Genomic DNA, 20,024 nt, shown 5'->3' on the forward strand with positions numbered 1-20,024 from the left:
GTTCCGCGGGTGGGGGCAGCCACGGACGGGCTGTCCTCTGCACCCGTTCCTGTTCCGCGGGTGGGGGCAGCCACGGACGGGCTGACCTCTGCACCCGTTCCTGTTCCGCGGGTGGGGGCAGCCACGGACGGGCTGTCCTCTGCGCCCGTACCTGTTTCGCGGGGGGAGGCAGCCACGGACGGGCTGTCCTCTGCGCCCGTACCTGTTTCGCGGGGGGAGGCAGCCACGGACGGGCTGTCCTCTGCGCCCGTACCTGTTTCGCGGGGGGAGGCAGCCACGGACGGGCTGTCCTCTGCGCCCGTACCTGTTTCGCGGGGGGAGGCAGCCACGGACGGGCTGTCCTCTGCGCCCGTACCTGTTTCGCGGGGGGAGGCAGCCACGGACGGGCTGTCCTCTGCGCCCGTACCTGTTTCGCGGGGGGAGGCAGCCACGGACGGGCTGTCCTCTGCGCCCGTTCCTGTTCCGCGGGGGGAGGCAGCCACGGACGGGCTGACCTCTGCGCCCGCTCCTGTTCCGCGGGTGGGGGCAGCCAGGTCCAAGCCTTCACAGCAGTTTTCAGTGTCGTCCACAGTGCCTCTTCAGTCTGTCTCCACGCAGTCAGCTCTCTCTAGCTCTCAGTCAGTCTCCACGCAGTCGGCTCTCCCTCAGTCTGCTCCCACGCAGCCAGCAGCTCTCCCTCGCCCTCAGTCAGCTCTAGCTCCAGTCGCTCTCCCTCGCCCTCAGTCAGCTCTAGCTCCAGTAACTCTTCCTCGGTCCCCAGTGTCAGCTGTTTCAGTGCCCTCTCAGTCAGTTCCCTCAGCCCCTGTCTTAGTTCCTTCGGTTTTGGTCCCAGTTCCCTCAGCTCCTGCTCCTTCTGTAGCTCCAGTTGTGTCAGCTCCCTCTCAGGCCCCAGTGTTAGCTAGCTCTCGGTCTGTTTCCACGCAGCCAGATCTCCCTAGCTCTCGGTCTGTTTCCACGCAGCCAGATCTCCCTAGCTCTCGGTCAGTTTCCACGCAGCCTGATTTCCCTAGCTCTCGGTCAGTTTCCACGCAGCCTGATTTCCCTAGCTCTCGGTCAGTTTCCACGCAGCCTGATTTCCCTAGCTCTCGGTCAGTTTCCACGCAGCCTGATTTCCCTAGCTCTCGGTCAGTTTCCACGCAGCCTGATTTCCCTAGCTCTCGGTCAGTTTCCACGCAGCCTGATTTCCCTAGCTCTCGGTCAGCTTCCACGCAGCCTGATTTCCCTAGCTCTCGGTCAGCTTCCACGCAGCCTGATTTCCCTAGCTCTCGGTCAGTTTCCACGCAGCCTGATTTCCCTAGCTCTCAGCCAGCCGCTCTCCCTCGTCCTCAGTCTGCTGTAGCTCCAGCCACCTCCCAGTCTCAGTCTGCTTCCACGCAGTTCGCTAGTGTAGCACTAGCTCGCCCTCAGTCAGCTCTCCTGTCACCCTCATCCTCACCATCTGACTCACCCGATCTATCTGCAAAGCAGCCCCAGTCGTCGGAGGAGACGGCTGCGTGCCCTGCAATGCAGCCAGGGAGTTCCGCTCAGTCCGAGCCGATGGGGGTCTCCGCTCAGTCCGAGCCAGGGGGTCCCGCTCAGTCCGAGCCGATGGGGGTCTCCGCTCAGTCCGAGCGCTCCGCGCCAGAGGGTCCCGCTCAGTCCGAGCCGATGGGGGTCTCCGCTCAGTCCGAGCCGATGGGGGTCTCCGCTCAGTCCGAGCGCTCCGCGCCAGAGGGTCCCGCTCAGTCCGAGCCGATGGGGGTCTCCGCTCAGTCCGAGCCAGGGGGTCCCGCTCAGTCCGAGCACTCCGCGCCAGAGGGTCCCGCTCAGTCCGAGCCGATGGGGGTCTCCGCTCAGTCCGAGCGCTCCGCGCCGGAGAGTCCTGCTCAGTCCGAGCCGCCAGGGGGTCCCGCTCAGTCCGAGCCGCCAGGGGGTCCCGCTCAGTCCGAGTCTTCGGAGTGTTCCGCTCAGTCCGAGCCGCCAGGGGGTCCCGCTCGGTTCGGACCTTCCGAGTTTCCTGTGTCCTTGACCGCCCTGGGCTCAGGGGAGTCCGGGCATGTTGCGGCTCTGGTGTGTCTTCGTCGTCGCCGCCGCCGCCGCTGGGGGCGCGGTCGGCCTCCAGTGTCTTCTCCTCGTCTCCGCCGCCGCCGCTGGGAGCGCGGTCGGCCTCCAGTGTCTTCTCCTCGTCTCCGCCGCCGCCGCTGGGAGCGCGGTCGGCCTCCAGTGTCTTCTCCTCGTCTCCGCCGCCGCCGCTGGGAGCGCGGTCGGCCTCCAGTGTCTTCTCCTCGTCTCCGCCGCCGCCGCAGGGAGCGCGGTGTGCCTCCAGTGACTCCCCCTCGTCGTCGCCGCCGCCGCAGGGAGCGCGGTCGGCCTCCAGTGACTCCCCCTCGTCCTCGTCGCCGCCGCCGCTGGGCGCGCGGTCGGCCTCCAGTGATTCCTTCTCGTCCTCGTCGCCGCCGCCGCTGGGAGCGCGGTCGGCCTCCAGTGATTCCTTCTCGTCCTCGTCGCCGCCGCCGCTGGGAGCGCGGTCGGCCTCCAGTGATTCCTTCTCGTCCTCGTCGCCGCCGCCGCTGGGAGCGCGGTCGGCCTCCCTCGTTGGGATTTTGCTTTGTGGCCCCTTGGCCCCTGCGGCCTCCTGACCTGTGTGTTTTTTGTTTTGGATTTCCCACTGACTCCCCTGAACTGTGGACTGTTTTTTCCCCTGCTGTTTTTGTTTTGTCATAGCTCCTGAACTGTTCCTTGTTTTGACCCCCTGTTTTGGACATTGGAGCTCTCCGGCCTTGTGCTGTCGCTTTTTATTTCATCCGGTTGTTTTTTGTTTTCTCATCCCCATGTTTTTGCTCTGGTTTTTGGACTGTTATTCAGCTTGTGCCATTGCTTTTCTTTGTTCTGTTCCTTTTGCTTATTGTTTTTTGCCCTTGTGCTCTTCCCTTGCTCCAGTGCTTCCTTGTGTTTTTGGGTTTGTTCCTGACGTTGTTTGCTCCCTGGCTGTTTTTGTTTCGGGCCCTCCTTCCTGGTCCCCCGCCTCCCGCCCTTGTCTGGTTTTGTTTCTGGTTTTGGCCGTCGGGAGCCGGCCTTTGAGGGGGGGGGTACTGTCATGTCCTGGGCCGTTGGCCCAGCGTTTTGTGTTAATAGTTTATTTCCTGAGTTTGTCCTCCCTGTATGTTTGTCATGTTCCCAGTGTTGTGACTTGTCTGCGTGTTCCTTGGTTTATCACTTCCTGTTTTATTTTGCCAATGTGATTTCCTTGTGCTTTGTGTTTAGCTTTGCTTCCCCTGTGTAATTAGTTTCATTTGCCTCACCTGTTGTTCCCTGCTGTTTCCTCTTGCCCTGATTACCCATTGTGTATTTAAGCCCTCAGTTTTCATTTTTTCTCTGTCGCGTCGTTGACGTTGTGTGTCCGTGTGTTCCTGTGTTCCTGTGTTCCCGTGTTCCCTGCGCCTGCCCTTCGTCTCCCTGTGCCTCCCTTCCAAGGTTTTTGTATTTTTGTGTTTCCCCAGTGGAATAAACGCCCTTTTAAGTTACCCCTGGAGTCCTGCGTTTTTGCCCTTCCTTGCCCGTTTCCTCCCCGGCCATGACACCAATGCACAGATAAATGTTACAATGCACAGATAAATGTTAGCAGTGCACAGATAAATGTTAGCAGTGCACAGATAAATGTTAGCAGTGCACAGATAAATGTTTGCAATGCACAGATGAATGTTACCAATGCACAGTAACAGTTTGCCATGAAAGAAGAAATTTTAAAAAATGTCACAGAATTCATTAAATTTGATTTAACCATACTTGTGGACACTCTATTATATCTATAATTTTATAGTTTAAAACTTACTATAAGTTAACTATTTTTCATTCCTTGAAAATCAGTAGTAGTTATCACATTTTGAAGATAGAACCTTATAATTCCAAACAAAAAAGGAGTTTTTAGAATTAGAAGGTTCTATCTGCATTATACTTGTTCAAAAAAAAAAAAAAAAAAAAAAAAAAAAACCCCATTTGCACATTTAATAGGATTTTGATATTACTGATTTAGAATACATATAGGGTGTGTTTCATAATCATGTGTGAACAAGACTTAATTTTTGCTATACAGAGTGCAAAAACTTTAAACCTCAATATCTCAAAACTGGTCAGAATGTAGATAGAACCTTATAATTCTAAGGGGACAAAATGTTACCAATGCACAGATAAATGTTACCAGTGCACAGATAAATGTTACCAATGCACAGATAAATGTTACCAGTACACAGATAAATGTTACCAATGCACAGATAAATGTTACCAATGCACAGATAAATGTTACCAGTGCACAGATAAATGTTACCAATGCACAGATAAATGTTACCAATGCACAGATAAATGTTACCAGTGCACAGATAAATGTTACCAATGCACAGATAAATGTTACCAATGCACAGATAAATGTTACCAATACACAGATAAATGTTACCAATGCACAGATAAATGTTACCAATGCACAGATAAATGTTACCAATGCACAGATAAATGTTACCAGTGCACAGATAAATGTTACCAATGCATCGATAATTGTTATCAGTGCATACACAAATATTACCAATGCACAGATAATTGTTACCAGTGCACAGTGCACATATAAATGTTACCAGTTCTCCTCTGCTGTGTAATTTTTGGTCTCCAATATTGGGGGAGGGGGTCCCCTCCATCCCCCCTGGTTCCTACGCGTATGATCATACCCTGGACAATCCTGCTTTCTGACACTAGCTATGATCAAAGTTTACAAAAATGGAATTAAATGTTTTATGCAGCATGAGCTGAAATGAGCGACTGAGCCTATGAACCCTTCTGGAAAGTGTTTACAGAGCTCAGGGCTAAGTGCCGTTTCCCAAAGAATTCCATAGGACCAGAAGTCTTTCTGCAGCCACAGGTAACTTTGATTCCATCCACACCAACCACCACAATATTTTCCAATGCTACTGATTAACTAACTGACACATGGTTGTTCATAGTCCAAATTCCTTGACTCACAACTTTTTTAAATGTCAGAATGTAGTCCTTTATAATATTTCTGTCATGACCATTTGGGGTCACCAAAGTGTGAAGCAGCTTTGAAGGTAAATGTCAAAATGTTCCAACACCATCCCTCGCTCTTCCCTAATTATATCTCAGCCTTAGAGCTCAGTCACACTACAGTAAAAATGGGATGGCAGCCTCTATGAGACCAGGACAAACTGTGATTCCACTTAATTTTTTGCTGTCTAGGACTGATTGCAGGTAGCTGCTGTGACCAGCTGGACACCCAGAGTTTGAGTGATCAGCACCCTCAACCTCTGAGTGACTACTTGTGATTGCAAGGCAACTGCACAGGTTGCATGCTCGGAGGCAGCCTGCCTCCTAACTATCTCAGTCAGAGTTAGACTAACTGCAAATAATCTCAGGCTCCACTGAGCAACTCATCTGCTCCATCATTTGTTTCTCCAAGTGAGAATACAATCTAATGAATCACATAAACACAATTTACTGTAAATTACGCTAAATTTAAAGACCAAAAAAAATGTGTCTTATTTTGCGTCTGACTAGGAGTGTTTATTTGCAATGAGAAGGGGAGATGTGATAGGAATAAGTGCGTAACTGGCACGGCTGAATGGCTCAAAGCTGTGAGCGCAGCTCATTTGGCTCTGTCCTGTCACTCCTTATGCAGTCCTCCCTCTGAGCATTTAGAGCCAAGCCCCACACATTCCTGCTCTGCTGTAAATCCAGGATTTTACTCAAACAGAGCAGAACTGATGAAACAAGGATACATCTTGGTTTCCTTAAACAGGGTTTCAGTGATTCAGATTTTAGTCACATTTCTAGACAGAGATCAGTACACAATGAAGTATTTTCTCAGCAGTGCACGCACAGAAAAACATTCATGTTTCTTTGTTTCTCTTACTTCCCTCCACAGATGTTGTTATGTAAAATATGTCAAAATGCAGCTATTAATGGAATTGTTCTAGAATGTTTCATTAATGCCCGAATGTTACAGTATGTTAGGGTAGGAATTATTTAAATTAATATATTAATATATTATGTTACTCATAAATAATGTATAGCATAATAAGACTCTATCTTATTGCAGTTTTATTTCTATTTTATTGCTGTTAAGTCAGTTTGAAAATGGCAGCTGACTGCGAGTGGTCTCAAACTTGTTCCCCATCTTCAAAGTGACCATTTCAAAGGCAAGGAGAGGGCAGGGTGATTACACACAGTTGAAATAATTTCCTAATCTATAGTTTTAGATATCCAAACTTGCTCTAGGCTCCCTCTGAGGTCTATGCTGTCATCAGTGATAGCCCTAACCTTAACTCTAACCCCGGCCAATCAGAAGGTGTAAAACTTTGTCTTTGTAAAATTATACTCCAAAGTCTTGGCAATCAGAGAACTATGAAAAAAATTATTCTAACTGACATAGAAAAAACCAAAAAACAATTCAGTTTGTGTTCTGGAAAAGTTTGCTGTTATCACCCACGCTAACTTAAGTGAGGCCATTCCAGTTTCTGTGTCAGCAGTGTCATGAACATTAAGGAAAATGGCTGACAGCTACTTTTAAGACATGAAACAAGTCTCAGCGCATTCAATTTCCTCCCCTGATTATAAAACAAATGAGGTCTTTAAAGACTCTGACTCTGAAGATGTGATGTGGGTAGTCTTCAAATTGGCAACACGGAGAGTGAGATAATAAGCTTGTCAAACTGATAGTGTCTGTGTGGGTGCTTGAAATATCAGATATATAATTGACCTATCAATGTGCTGTTATCCCATGACAGGAAGCAATTTAAACTGAGAGTTCTGTCTGCTGCAATACTATCTTCTAATAGTGCTACTTAGGGCATGTCAAAGTAACACATTTTTAGTGGCATACAGTGGCAGTTAGACCTTTGTAGGCTTACTGTGATGGTTGATGGTGTTGATGAGCCGGATTCCAACATGGGCATGGTTATATGTCACCAAAACAATGTCAAATAGTTCTTCACTTTGTGGGTATAGCTCCCGCAGACGAGCGTTGACCGCCTCCAGAGCCTGACAAGATACAGCAACAGTCAGCTAAGAAGGTGAAGACAGAAACAAAACAAAACAAGAAAAACTTCAGCGAGCGTTTGTGTGACTTTAACCTTGACAAAGGCGAAAGCGGGCCCAGGGGCAAAGGGTTCGTTCTCATGTTCAATTTGGTATCTCAGATATTCCTCCACGCCTTTCTGCTCAAACACCTTTTGCTCCCGCTCAGTCCGGAACAGGACCCGAGAAGAAACAGCTATAGTTACTGCGTTCTCTGGCTTTGGCTGCAGAAAAACAAAGACAAGGTGGAGAATGATAAATGATAGAGATGAACAGAAAAAAGGAGGACACCACTAAGCAGTAATGGTTAGGTAAAGGGAAACACACAGAGGAATGAATGACCCTATTTTATTTATTTATTTTGCCTGAGCACTGACACCAAAACTATACTGTGCTAATATTTTTTAATGTTAAATAGAACTTTCATTTAAAAAGCACACATGCTGCTTTGGTCAAAAATTGTTATAACCGCTTTATAAAACAATAAGTACAAAGTGCAGTTAAACTAAAAGAAATGCTCTCCTAAAACCTCACCCTTAGCTAGGCTACCAGACCCTGGTATGCCCACTAATGACCAAGCATCAGCATCAGGGTGATGCTCAATAAGCGAATCACTTCCTGTGTGCATGCAGCTTTGCAGCTTTAGAAAGAATGCAGGTCTGGAATTTGCTTCTCTTTTCAGACCCATACTTCAGCATCTTGTGGATGTAGTAATTATTATGAAAATATTGCAAAGATCAAATTTAGAGTCATGCAGAAGCAGATGAAACGTTCCATGAAAGGTTCCAGGTAAGTGCCTGCCATGTGATGTTGCTTGCAGGCTTCTACTGAGTGTGTCCTAACCACCTCCATTTCCTTCTCCTTATCTCAGTGCTATTGGCTCCTCCCCTGCCAGCTTCCATAGATCCTCATTATTGAATTTGTCATTTCAGCTGATCCCAAAAATTCCTTTTAAACAACTATTGACAAAAGTCTGGATTTTGTTCTGTGTCTTCTTAGTTATTCTTCATGGTATTGCACCACAGAGCAGAACAGACTTCACATTGGATGTAAATATGCAGAGAATAGTTCTTATAGTGAGCTTTTTTGATGCCCAGATGTTCTTCAACCCAAGACACACTGCTCTAGCCCTCCCCATCAACGTTAATACAGCCTTCTTAGTAACTCTGATACTGTTTATGATACTTCCAAGATACGTAAACTCATTCACATCCTCCAGGTGTTGTCCTTCAGCTATGACAGGTACTTTGCTTGTGGTGCTTATCCTGGCCACCTTTGCCTTCACCTTGTTGATGTTCAGCCTGATCTTGGCCGATGTTTCAGCTAACTTGGTTGCTTTCTCTTACATCTTGCGATGATCCCATTGTTACCATCCTTGGTTACAAATCTCAATATCCAGTCAAAGGCCAATAAGAATAGGAAAAATGATAGTAAACATCCTTGTTGCATTCTAGTCCTAACTTCAAAAGGTTCTGATACTTGACCCTCGTGTGCAACCAGTCAAGATACTCTCTCATAACTGGCTTTAATGTAATGAATGTCTCCGGAATTCCATAAAAGGGGAGCAGTTTCCACAGTATCTCACGGTCAACACTATCAAACAACTTTTCACAGTCCACAAAGTTGACATATAGTGAGGAATTCCATTCCAATGATTGTTCTATGATACAAAGTGTACATTTTCATCTATGCATGAATGGTTTTGCAGGAAACTTGCCTGCTGGTCTCGTAGCAGCCTTCATTCTTAACTAAAGTATACTTTTGAAGACCTTCGCTGGAACAGATAATAGCATAATTCCCCTGTGGTTGTTAGACTCTCCCAGATCGCCCTTCTTAGGAACATTTATGATAATCCCCTCCCGCCACGCTTCTGTGGTGCTTCCCTCTCTCTGTATACTACCAAAGAGCCTAGTAATACCAGATATTCCACCATCTGACACAACCCTTGCCTCGGACTGTCATAAGTCCAGTAGGTCTTCATAGCTGAGGCTGTGAAGGCAGATCTAGTTATTACTAGATCTACCTTCATAGCCTCAGCAGGAACCTCATCAAACCGTGCAGATTTTCCATTTTTAAAGACTTGGATAGCTGTCCTGATCTCAGACTTACTGGACTTGTCACAGTCCAAGGCAAGGGTTGTGTCAGATGGTGGAATATCTCATAAGTTCTTCTGGGCTGGTTGATTTAATAGTTCACCAAAGTGATACTTTCCTGGCAGCCCCCTTATGTGGCTATAAAGAACTTTCATGTTCCTTTTGGTAACTGCCTCCTCTGCTGCCTTTGCCAGGTTGTCTACATATACCGTCAAACACTTTTCTGTACTTCTTTATGAGCCACTCCATACTGTTTCTAGGCAATGCTCCAGATGTTCAAGTAGGCTTTAAATTTTTTCACTCTTCGATCTTTTCCATAGTATCTAGCAGCATCCAGTCCTTGTGGGTTGATTTTCTTCTACCAATAGTCTCCTCACAGGCCTCAACCCAACCCTTCTTCACTCTTCTCCAGTCAGTATCAATATCAGTTTCATACAGAGGGAATGTAACACCTGAAACCTGTTTGACACACTTATCTGGAACTGGTCTTTCATCCTTCCTGTCTGAGCAGGTCTACATGGTATCACACCCTGGATCCAGCAGGTCAGCCATGGCGTTTAAGGCAAGGTTGCCTTGACCAATCCAGAATTTTAATCTCACAAACCCCATCCTTTGTTTACCCTCCAGGTAAAAAAACACAAAAACAGTTTGCCCCTGTACTGTCAACAAGATGCAAGTCTGTCCTTAGTGCTCTTTGTAGTGTCAAATTAAGCAGCGCCAAATGTTTGGACAAACATTTAGACATTTAGCTTGTTAAACTGTTTCATTAAAAAATATGACATCAGTATCACAATATCTGTTTCTGTTTATTGCTTTTTTTCCCATAATCTTTCTGTAAGTGTTAATAACATGTCTGTTACTGTGACCATGGTGACAAAGGCCCTTTATTCTAAGCTAACTCTGATCTTTTCCTAAATCTCTCAAAGTGAGGGTAGGATCACAAAGCTTCCAAATTAGATGATTTGATGGATTTGCCAAACATTCAATTCACTGTGGATGTTTGTCGCACTACTCCCAAAGCTCTATGCATAAATTGGCTTTGCGTGCAGTGTAAAAAAAAAGATAGTAGACCAGTGTTAAGTGAGTTGGTAGAAGTATTGGAATAATGTAAAGAACATATAGATTTTATCTGCCTCTGAAGTACAAAATTCACCTGAAGAAGATACCCCATTAGTAATATGTTAAAATGCAAAAACAAAAATTACGGCCTCCCGCAACCAACTGCCAGTTAGAAAATAGACATTTTTCCCCAGAAAGCTGTGCTTACCAGTCACACCAGTCTCTAAGCCTGTGTGACTGAGGCTCTAGCATTCAATTTCACAGCACTTACCAGCAACTACTTGCATCTGGTCGGGGAATATTTATTTTCCACAGCAACAGGTGGTTGCCTGCAGGTTGCCAATTGTGTGACTTGAGAATAATGGCTCAGTCGCACTAGAGTAAAAATAGGATGAAAACCTCCTTGATTGTAGGAAAAATGGTTCAATTACTCTTTTGTATTCCTATATGAAAGCAAGGTTTCTGAGTGCCAGTTTTACCAGTTTTTAACTTTCTCAGAGTGATGCTGAAAAGCTCATTCATGCATTTATTACTTCTAGGCTGGATTATTGTAATTCATTATTATCAGGCTGTCCTAAAAGCTCCCTGAAAAGCCTTCAGCTGATCCAAAATGCTGCAGCTAGAGTACTGACAGGGACTAGAAAGAGAGAGCATATTTCTCCCATATTGGCTTCTCTTCATTGGCTCCCTGTTAAATCTAGAATACAATTTAAAATTCTTCTCCTCACATACAAGGTCTTGAATAATCAGGCACCATCTTATCTCAAAGACCTCATAGTACCATATCACCCCAACAGAGCACTTCGCTCTCAGACTGCTGGCTTACTTGTGGTTCCTCGGATACTTAAGAGTAGAATGGGAGGCAGAGCCTTCAGCTTTCAGGTGCCTCTTCTGTGGAACCAGCTTCCAGCTTGGATTCGGGAGACAGACACCCTCTCTATTTTTAAGATTAGGCTTAAAACTTTCCTTTATGATAAAGCTTATAGTTAGGGCTGGATCAGGTGACCCTGAACCATCCCTTAGTTATGCTGCTATAGGCCTAGTCTGCTGGGGGGTTCACATAATGCACTGTTTCTCATTCACCTTATTTACTTTGTTTATACTCCACTCTGCATTTAATCATTAATTGATATTAATCGCTGGCTCTCTTCCACAGCATGTCTTTCTCTCCCCTCAGCCCAACCGGTCGCGGCAGATGACTGCCCCTCCCTGAGCCTGGGTCTGCTGGAGGTTTCTTCCTGTTAAAAGGGAGTTTTTCCTTTCCACTGTCGCCAAGTGCTGCTCATAGGGGGTCGTTTTGACTGTTGGGTTTTCTCTGTATTATTGTAGGGTCTTTACCCACAATACAAAGCACCTTGAGGCGACAGTTTGTTGTGATTTGGCGCTATATAAATAAAATTGAATTGAATTGAATTGAATTAACTGTTAACATATTATCACAAACAGATTGCATCTAGTTGCCAGTTTGACCCCATTTAATTGCAAACTGATAGCAGAGTGACTTGATCTTATTGTTGTTTTATCACTGTCTTGGTCCACCAGAGTCCCTTTGGAGATGGCAGCTGACTGCGAGCGGTCACAGACTTGGTTCCTATATTTGAAGCAACCATTTCAAAGGCAATAAGACTGCAAGTTCATTGGGCACAGTAATTTATTTGTATGGTGTACGAACTCTATTTTCCCTAGTATGACTGTCAAAAATGTCAGACCTTCAGAATCCAGTGTCCATAGCAAAAAACATCCCAGCTGCCTTCCTGTTTCCTCATCATTTTCAGACTGTATACTGTCATTTGTCTGCATACCTTTTTGAAGATTAAAATGCCCACTGTTGTGTTGTGTTCTGTTGTGTTGTGCTGTGTTGTTAAATTACACTGAATAAAAGTGAAAGGGCCATTGTAACATTTACATCAAGAAGTCAGTGTATGTCTATATGTGTGTGTTTTTCCTCTGTGGTCTCAGATGAACTGCTAGATGGCGCAGTGGTCTCATGTTGTGCTTATGTTGCCCATTGTGTGTATTTACACTCAGGCACGAGTGTTTGGGGGCCGCATTCCTGCCGGGGTAGCTGGCATTAATTGCTCACAGCGGGCAGAGGAACTCGTGCCTGAGTGGTGGGAAGAGCGAGGGTGAAGGGGCAAAAGATTCCAGCCAATGTAAAGAAGACTAACACACACGTGAAAGTGTGTGTGCTCATGTGAGATTGCGTAAATGCGTGTGAGTCTGTTGTGTAATGTATTTGTTGTGATTTCATTTACTGTTGAAATGCAGTTCTGAATCATCACCTCTAATCGTGCAATAATTAAATCAATGTAGCAATATTGATTAAATCCATCACTGATTATTTTTATATTTACTGTTATTTATACTGTGCTGTGATCTTTAGCAGTTTTCAGTGTGTCTAAAATTGGGCCCGTGACTCAGCATGTTTCCACAGTGTTTGTAGTGTTGGATTCTGTGTATTAACTTATTTGCCTGTTTGCATCTAAGCCTTGATAGTTGTATGCTTGTAAATAGGCCACACTGCACCGAGCCCTTGTTCCCATATTTAGCCCTGTTGCATCACAACACTGCTGCCTGCTGGCATGTCACCTACTTACCTGCTAACACACAACACAACACCTGGTCAAGATTAATCCTGACCCACATCGGAGTCAGATTAAAAGATAAATTTGATGAAACACGATTTAATTTTGACAGTTTCTCTGTTTCTGTGTCCACTGAGCTGAAAAGAATGTTTTACACACATAAATATAGATTCATATTATTATTATTATTATCATTATCATTAATTGTAATACATTTCCAATTCTCATATGTTTCAGTATGTGAAATATTAGACTCTGCAACGCACAAGAAATTTGATGATAGAAAAAGACATGACTTTAAACATGACACCTTCTTGAAGGCGTTTCCCATACATGTTGTATGGCAGTGTATACAAACACAGGCATACAAGTATGCAAAGTTGCTGTTCGCACATTTTTAAAGACTAACCAGAGGGAGGGAGAGAGAAAGAGAGTCCATGAGTTCTGAAGCTTGTAGCCTGTCACAAGAAAACTAAATGAACCAGTAAGACCTTCAGAAGTGCAAGAGTGGAGTGATGGTTAAAATAATTCTGCATAAAAATAGACAAAATGTGGACTTTTGCTGATGTAATAACAGAATAAAAGTAAGAAAATCTGCTTTATGTTTTAGTCAAAGTGAAAAGTATTGTCGTTAAAGAAACAGAAGGCCTGCATTGATTTGGCAGATGTCTTTAAAAAAAAAGGAATATAAGCATTTCTGCCTGGCTTGGTCAAAAAATATAAATAAATAACTAAATCAGCCATTCAGAAGAAAGTTGGCTTAAAAGGAGGGAGAGGAGCTAACATGGCACGTCTCACACAGTAGATAAACTGAGGGGCTAAATAAAGATTCTTTTGAACTGCGAGTCATGCAAAGCTACTCCAGCAGAGTCCAAGAATATAAAAATGAGCTGGAAATAAGCAGAATAGGCCATCTGTAATCGATCAATCCTGTGTAGCACTGTGGACTTTAAATCAAACAATCATTACTTAATTCTAGTGCTGACTTTAAGTCAAGGGGTTTAAACAGGAATTTTGCATTAATGTTTGGGAGTTACATTTTGATGCCATTTCACAGGCTCAGAATGAATTGGTCAAACATCATTTTAAATAAAGAATTGATTTTAATATTTAGATGAAAATCCTTTGCAGTTAGTGATTGCCTGAAGTCTACAAGTGTGCACTGAGAAACTTGGGTTGCTTTTGCAGTATGCTGTGGGTCATTTTCCATTTGCACCTTGAAGTGCTGTGTGGTCAGTTCTGCAGTATTTATCTGAAGCTGAACAGAGAGTATAGCCCTGTACACTTCACAGTTTATCCAGCTGCTCCTATCAGCAGCCACATCATCAATAAACACTAGTGGCCTGGTTCCACTGGCAGCCACACGTGCCCATACCATAACACTGCCTCCACCATGTTTGACAGATAATGTGGAATGCTTTGGATCGGTTCGTCTTAGTTAAAGCTGTCCAAAGATTTTGTATTCAGATCTGTGTAGACTCTTTTAGATGTTTTCTGGCAAAGTCTAATCTGGCCTCCTTGTTCTTTAGTGTAACCAGTGATTGTGCCTTGTTGTAAATCCTCTGCATTCATAAAGGCATCTCTTGGTTGTAGACTCTGACAGTGATAAACCTTGGTTAGATGTTGTGAAGTTGTTTTTCTTAAGCATATTTAAAATTACAGTGAAGACCTATAAAATGCAAATGAACATCAGATTATGTCTTCTTCATTTGTCATAAAATAACAAGGGAAAGGGCCTCAGGCATGAAAATGAAATGCTTATCATCTGGTTATTTTTGAGCCTCTGAAAATGTATAAAAATGGTTTAAATAGTTAAAGCAAAATTCCTGTTAAACCCCTTGAATTAAAGCTGAAAGTCTGCAATTTAGTCACATATTGTTCGATATAAAAATCCACTGTGGATTTTGCAAAACTACGAAACAAAAATGTGTCTTTGTCCAAAATTATGGACCTTACTGTAATAATTTATCCCATACAAGTATATACATTTTTTACCTGTTTTGTTGGTTAGTGCTGGAATATTCAGTGGTGACTGTGACAAAGCAGACTGTGACAATAAGATTAGCAGCTGCCAGCTCATGCTGTTGTCATCTTGAGAAGTTGTAAACACAAAACTCTTTCCCATCCTTACCTCTTATGTAATGAGAATGCCCATTGGGAGACGGTGTTAATTAAAGGCCACCCAAAGAATAAATATTTGATAAACTATAATATTAGGTCTTTATTTTTATTCCCCCAAAGAAATGCAGCTCTTAATAGTGAGCCACACAGCATACTGTTGAGAAAGGCTCCGTTCCAAGTCTGGATGTTTGGTTTTTGGCATAGTTACAAATGTCAGCGGGATCAAGTTTCAGTTTCAATCCAGCGCTTTACGTCGCCAATGCTGACAGTAATGTTTAAATGCCCCCAAATGCTGCTTTAAAGGGAAATTTAAATAAAGGTAAAGAAAATGGAGAATTCAAATTGCTTTGGAGCCTGTGGGAGAGGATGAAATCCAAAAAAAGGTCACCAAAACATTCAGTAAATTAAGCGGGTGATTATAAAACAACACAGTCCTTCATTAACTTAGCCCATCCAGTGGCAGCCAGTACAGAAGTACAGAATGAATCGACATGACAGCACACGTGATGATGCGTTAGGTCAGGCTGCTGGTTAGCAGAGTGGGTGTATCTGTGATCATGCAGGCACATCAACAGCCATCACAGTGTAGGTTAAAACAGGGTGACAGGGCGGCACTGATGATCGTTAAGAAGCACTGGACACAACTTTTAACCGAGACATACTTACGAAGTACACGCCTCCCTCCACCTTCCGGGCTCGTCTGCCTGTCACCTTAGCAGAATAACAGTTTGTTTTTAATTATCACAAAGATTTTTCAGCATCTCAGTATTTTCTATAAATAGTGTCCTGTTGAGATTTGTTGCTATGCCTGATACATAATTCAACATATTTTTTAAAAGCCATGGGGACAAATTACTGTACATTACATTGCTGTGTTTAAAGGGCTCCTTTTGCAGGTGTACCAGACCTTTGGTGCAGCGTAACCATTAAGAGTCAGTTTACTCTATGAATAACATGTCACACAGTCTGAGCGTGATCCCAGAGCGAGAGTCCAGTTCTTCGCTGTGATTTGATACCGGCAGTGTTAACTGCCTGCCTGATACCCCCCCCCAGCCCTCCAAACCCAGTGGGAATGCATCAATCATATGGCTCCTCTGCACTGGCACCCAGAATAGCTATAATCACCTATAACCCATTGAGATCTATGATGGCAGAGACAGGTGTGTAAATAAAGTTGCTGGGAATTAAAAAACAAAACAAAACAAACTGTGTGTGTTTCTGAAGTAGCACTCAGCTTACTCCTCTACATACTAATCCAGTTAGAGCTTTCCAGATCAACAGGACTAGTATCCATGAGTCATGTGTTATTTACATATTACAGGCTGAGAGACATCCCTTCTGCCTGTAGGGGTGGAGGTAGTGGGGGGAGGGGGGGGTTTGAAAAGACAAGAGGGGAAAGGGATTTCCAGGAGAGGGGGACGCGGAGGGAAAATGAAAGCGGTGGGAGCGTGAGCAGAAAGTGACAGGGTGGGTGCAGATATTTATAGATAAGGTAAAGGCCAGTGACGATGCAGTCTGTTCCAGCACTGGCAGATATGGTAATACTGGAGAGTGACACAACCACTGCCAGTGACAGCAGTGCTAACGTAGGCGTTAGTCTATAATCAGGACAGCATTGTTCTCTCACTGAAAATTAGGCATCATGACATAGTGTCAACACTATCTGATTAGTGTTTCTTCACCTACACCGGGGAAATTAGGGTATGATATTTGGATATTTGACAGCATAATTACTCATTTATGAGCCATTTATGAGTAATTATACTTATCTTTTGATCTTGTCAGAGACAGTGACACAGACTAAATCAGCCTTCGATCACTGAATAGGGTATAAATACCACACACAGTCCTTTTAAGTGCCATCGCTATGCTTTTTTTTTGTGAGTTGTGAGTCATTTTGTACATATTGTGTTGTAAATTTGTAGGAATGGATCACATCCTTAAAGTCCAAACTGTTAAAGTAATCTGAATCATCATCAGTTTTATATACTGACAAAGAGCAGCTGAATGCTGAAAAACTATAATGTACAGTTGAAATTGAACCTATTTCTCTAAAAACCATCTCAGGCTGTTCATCATCAGTTTGACAAAAGGTTGTTATTATTATATTATTAATGTGAACATTTTCAGAACTTTTTTTTTTTAAATTAAGCTTCTTAAGCAATATTTTTACTAGTAGGATGAAATTGGGCTGTGTGCTTCCCGCAAGCTAAAATCAGTTTCATAACCCTGTATTAGTACGTCATACATTACGTCAAATCAAACACAAAAGGTACACATACACATTCACAGTACATATTCCTCCTCATTCTCATGCAGTGTTACAAAAGTAAAGTATTTGTACTTTGGACCTTCCTTCATTACTGTATTTTAAACGATGTCAGACAGTTAAGACAACAACCTGTTGTGTTCAGGACATTCTAACTATTCTCAACCAGTTTAGGGTTGAAAAAATTCACCTTGTGTCACAGTGAGTGATTGTCTGCTCTTGGATCTTCTTCTATTTCAGTGTAGATATGGAGAAAACTTCTATGAGTCATAATTGCTTATATGTGTCTGACCATTTCATGTTAATTAAGTAATTTAATATGACAAAATAATACGGCTAAAAGAAATAACATTTATCATACTACCCAATGGAAAACAAGATCATAGCCAGACGGTGATTCCTTTTGTTCAGTTAGAAAGTTCAGTCATTGGCATAAAATCAATGTAACCTATTTGGTGCACTTCCTACGATGAATAATCACATGCAGTTTTCCCTAATGCTGTTATGTAGGTATGTGCTCTTTCAGATGAATGCCGAGCCATATCTGTACTGTGCATTACACGGTAATATGATGCAGTAACATTTAGACTGATAGCTAAGTGCTGTCGTTGGAACACATGGTGATGGATGTTTACAGTCTGAAAATACACCAATGTGGCCGCGATAATCCTCCACCAGCAGAGATTACTCGGCTTTTAGATACTTTTAGCCTGACTACTCTGCCTTTAGTTTGTATTCCTCGTCAATATCTTGCTCAGTCTTTAATGTTTTTCTCTCTGCCTTTATTATTCTTATAATACTAGCTTACTAAATGTGTTCGTGAGCTACATTGCAATAATACCCTCCCAGAGTCACTCGGATTAGTTTAGCAGCCTGTCCTGTGATTCCCTGGAAATGATACAGTATGTTCCGTTTAATATCCTGCATTGCTATAAACAGAATCAAAACCTTTGCCAGTGAGTGCGATCTGATCCTTCTTCATCGTAAGCTGAGATCCACGCTAAACATTTACAAACTGGAGTTTTATATCTGAACTCTGAAGTCAGGGCTGTGGGCCGAGTGATCAAATAAAGCTGCAGTCTGGAAAGGCAAACTTTGCAATGTAGTAGAACTGTTCACTGAGACATTAAAGCAAGTGAAAGCTGGCTTCTCATGTGCTTCCACTGCAGAACATCTGGACCTCTGTGGTATGTTGAGATTTAATATGTTACATAAGATGTTCTATTGACCTCTTGACATCCACCAGGTCATCGGCAACCTATCCAGGATCAGGTTTGCCTGTTTGGAATTCCCACATGGAAAAGCTTTTAACAGAAAAACTGTAACAGAAATAGATGAGATTTCATTTGATCAGTAGCATCTTCTAGTTTCTGAAAATGTGCCTATTTAGCATACCGCAACCCTGCTGTTGAATTTCTTCTGAAATACATCACATAAGGCATCTTGTGTTTTGCTGTCATGAAAGGTAAAAATGCTGCAAACTGGAGAAAATGTTGTGTAAATGAACCTGTGCACCAGAGAGTGATCATCAGAATCAGCTTGCTTGCCCAGCCTCTAAACTTTGGCTTGTTATGAATGAATAAAAAAAAAAAAACTGATATCATCTGCATCTAAAGGATGTAATAAGACTCTTAACTCAAAAGTCTGTGGCCCCAAAAATCACACCCAGACTCACAGTTTGCCTGACCTCTCCTGATTCCCAGTCCACCCTTTTTATGAGGTGTGCTTAAAATTGCACGTGGGCAATGTCAACATCTGACTCAAGAGAATAAGCCAGAGGGGGCAGCAACAGGGTAGTGAAAAGAAAGAGGACTACAAAGGGTTGTTTGGTGCTGTGTGATTGGCTTTGCACTCTGGTGATCTGGAAAAAATTGCATAATAACAGTGAGACACATGCAGTTCTGGGTGGAGAGTAAGACTTACTGGCTTCGCCTTGGCAGTGAGGCCTAGGTGGTCTTTGTCAAACTCTCTTTTCCCCTCCCATGATCCTCCACTGTCGCCGTTGGATGAAGGGGCAACTTTGAGTTCCGCGACCTGTCCGCTCATCACCTGCACAGGGTCCAGACTCATTTTCACCATACAGGATCCCTCTGTCTGCACTCCCAGAGCTATCCAGACTACTCTACCTTGAATAAAGATGCTGTAGTCCCCTCAGGCAAAAAAAAAAGAAAAAAAGTGATGCAACCAAATACAGAATATGTCCCGCTTCAGTCTGTAGCATTTATGGAGATTCTTCTGTCACGTTCATTGGTGATTGGCTTACTAAAGTGGTTTGCTGGTGTCGCACCTGCCCTGAAAGCAGTCCGTGTGAAGAGCTGTTCGCTCTTCACTTGTCTGTGTCCCTCCCCCCCTTCCCTCACGAGAACTATTGCTCCTTGCATCCACTTCCAGAGGACATGAAATACTGATTCACAACCATGATCACACACACAGTTCCTCCTCTGTGACAGTATGCATGCATACAAGCGCTGTCACACATACAGTATGTCCTTGGTAAGTATGTTGCAGGCTTGTGCAGCGGTCCATCTGCTGCTACCTCTCTGTCTGTCTCTATCCCCTCTCACTGCCCTCTCCCTCCCTTTCCCCTTCCTCTCTGTCCCATTCAATCACTCTCTCAGCTCCCTGGTTTCATTCGTTCCCCCTCCTGCTGACCAATCACAGCCCTACTTCCTTATTCAGCATGGACACTCCTCCGCACCCCCCTGCCACCACAGTCCCCGTGTTGACGATACAGTTTGCCCCAGAGGCTCATGGGATGTTCAGGCACACAGTAAGTACACAGCAAAAAATAGCCGTTGTGATGAGCCATTTAATCTAGAGGCAATTTTTTTTTTTAACATG

The 20,024-nt window shown here is 43.9% G+C and overlaps 1 protein-coding gene across 2 annotated transcripts in view; it reads right to left on the minus strand.

The window, feature by feature from the left end:
- Positions 1-19,741, minus strand: part of nt5c1aa (5'-nucleotidase, cytosolic IAa) — a 33,907-nt gene extending 14,166 nt beyond the window's left edge. Inside the window, exons 1-4 of one of the 2 annotated variants that reach the window (XM_030741491.1) lie at positions 19,107-19,741; positions 15,581-15,625; positions 7,113-7,280; positions 6,891-7,020 (exon numbers count right to left, since the gene is read on the minus strand). In XM_030741491.1, coding sequence (XP_030597351.1) covers positions 6,891-7,020; positions 7,113-7,280; positions 15,581-15,625; positions 19,107-19,262 — 499 coding nt within the window. In that variant the 5' untranslated portion in view covers positions 19,263-19,741. The remainder of the gene's footprint in view (positions 1-6,890; positions 7,021-7,112; positions 7,281-15,580; positions 15,626-19,106) is intronic. The other variant, XM_030741492.1, reaches the window with a different exon arrangement.
- Between the last annotated feature and the right edge of the window lie 283 nt (positions 19,742-20,024).

Source organism: Archocentrus centrarchus, chromosome 11, assembly GCF_007364275.1.
Source record: "Archocentrus centrarchus isolate MPI-CPG fArcCen1 chromosome 11, fArcCen1, whole genome shotgun sequence".
Lineage (NCBI taxonomy): Eukaryota > Metazoa > Chordata > Actinopteri > Cichliformes > Cichlidae > Archocentrus > Archocentrus centrarchus.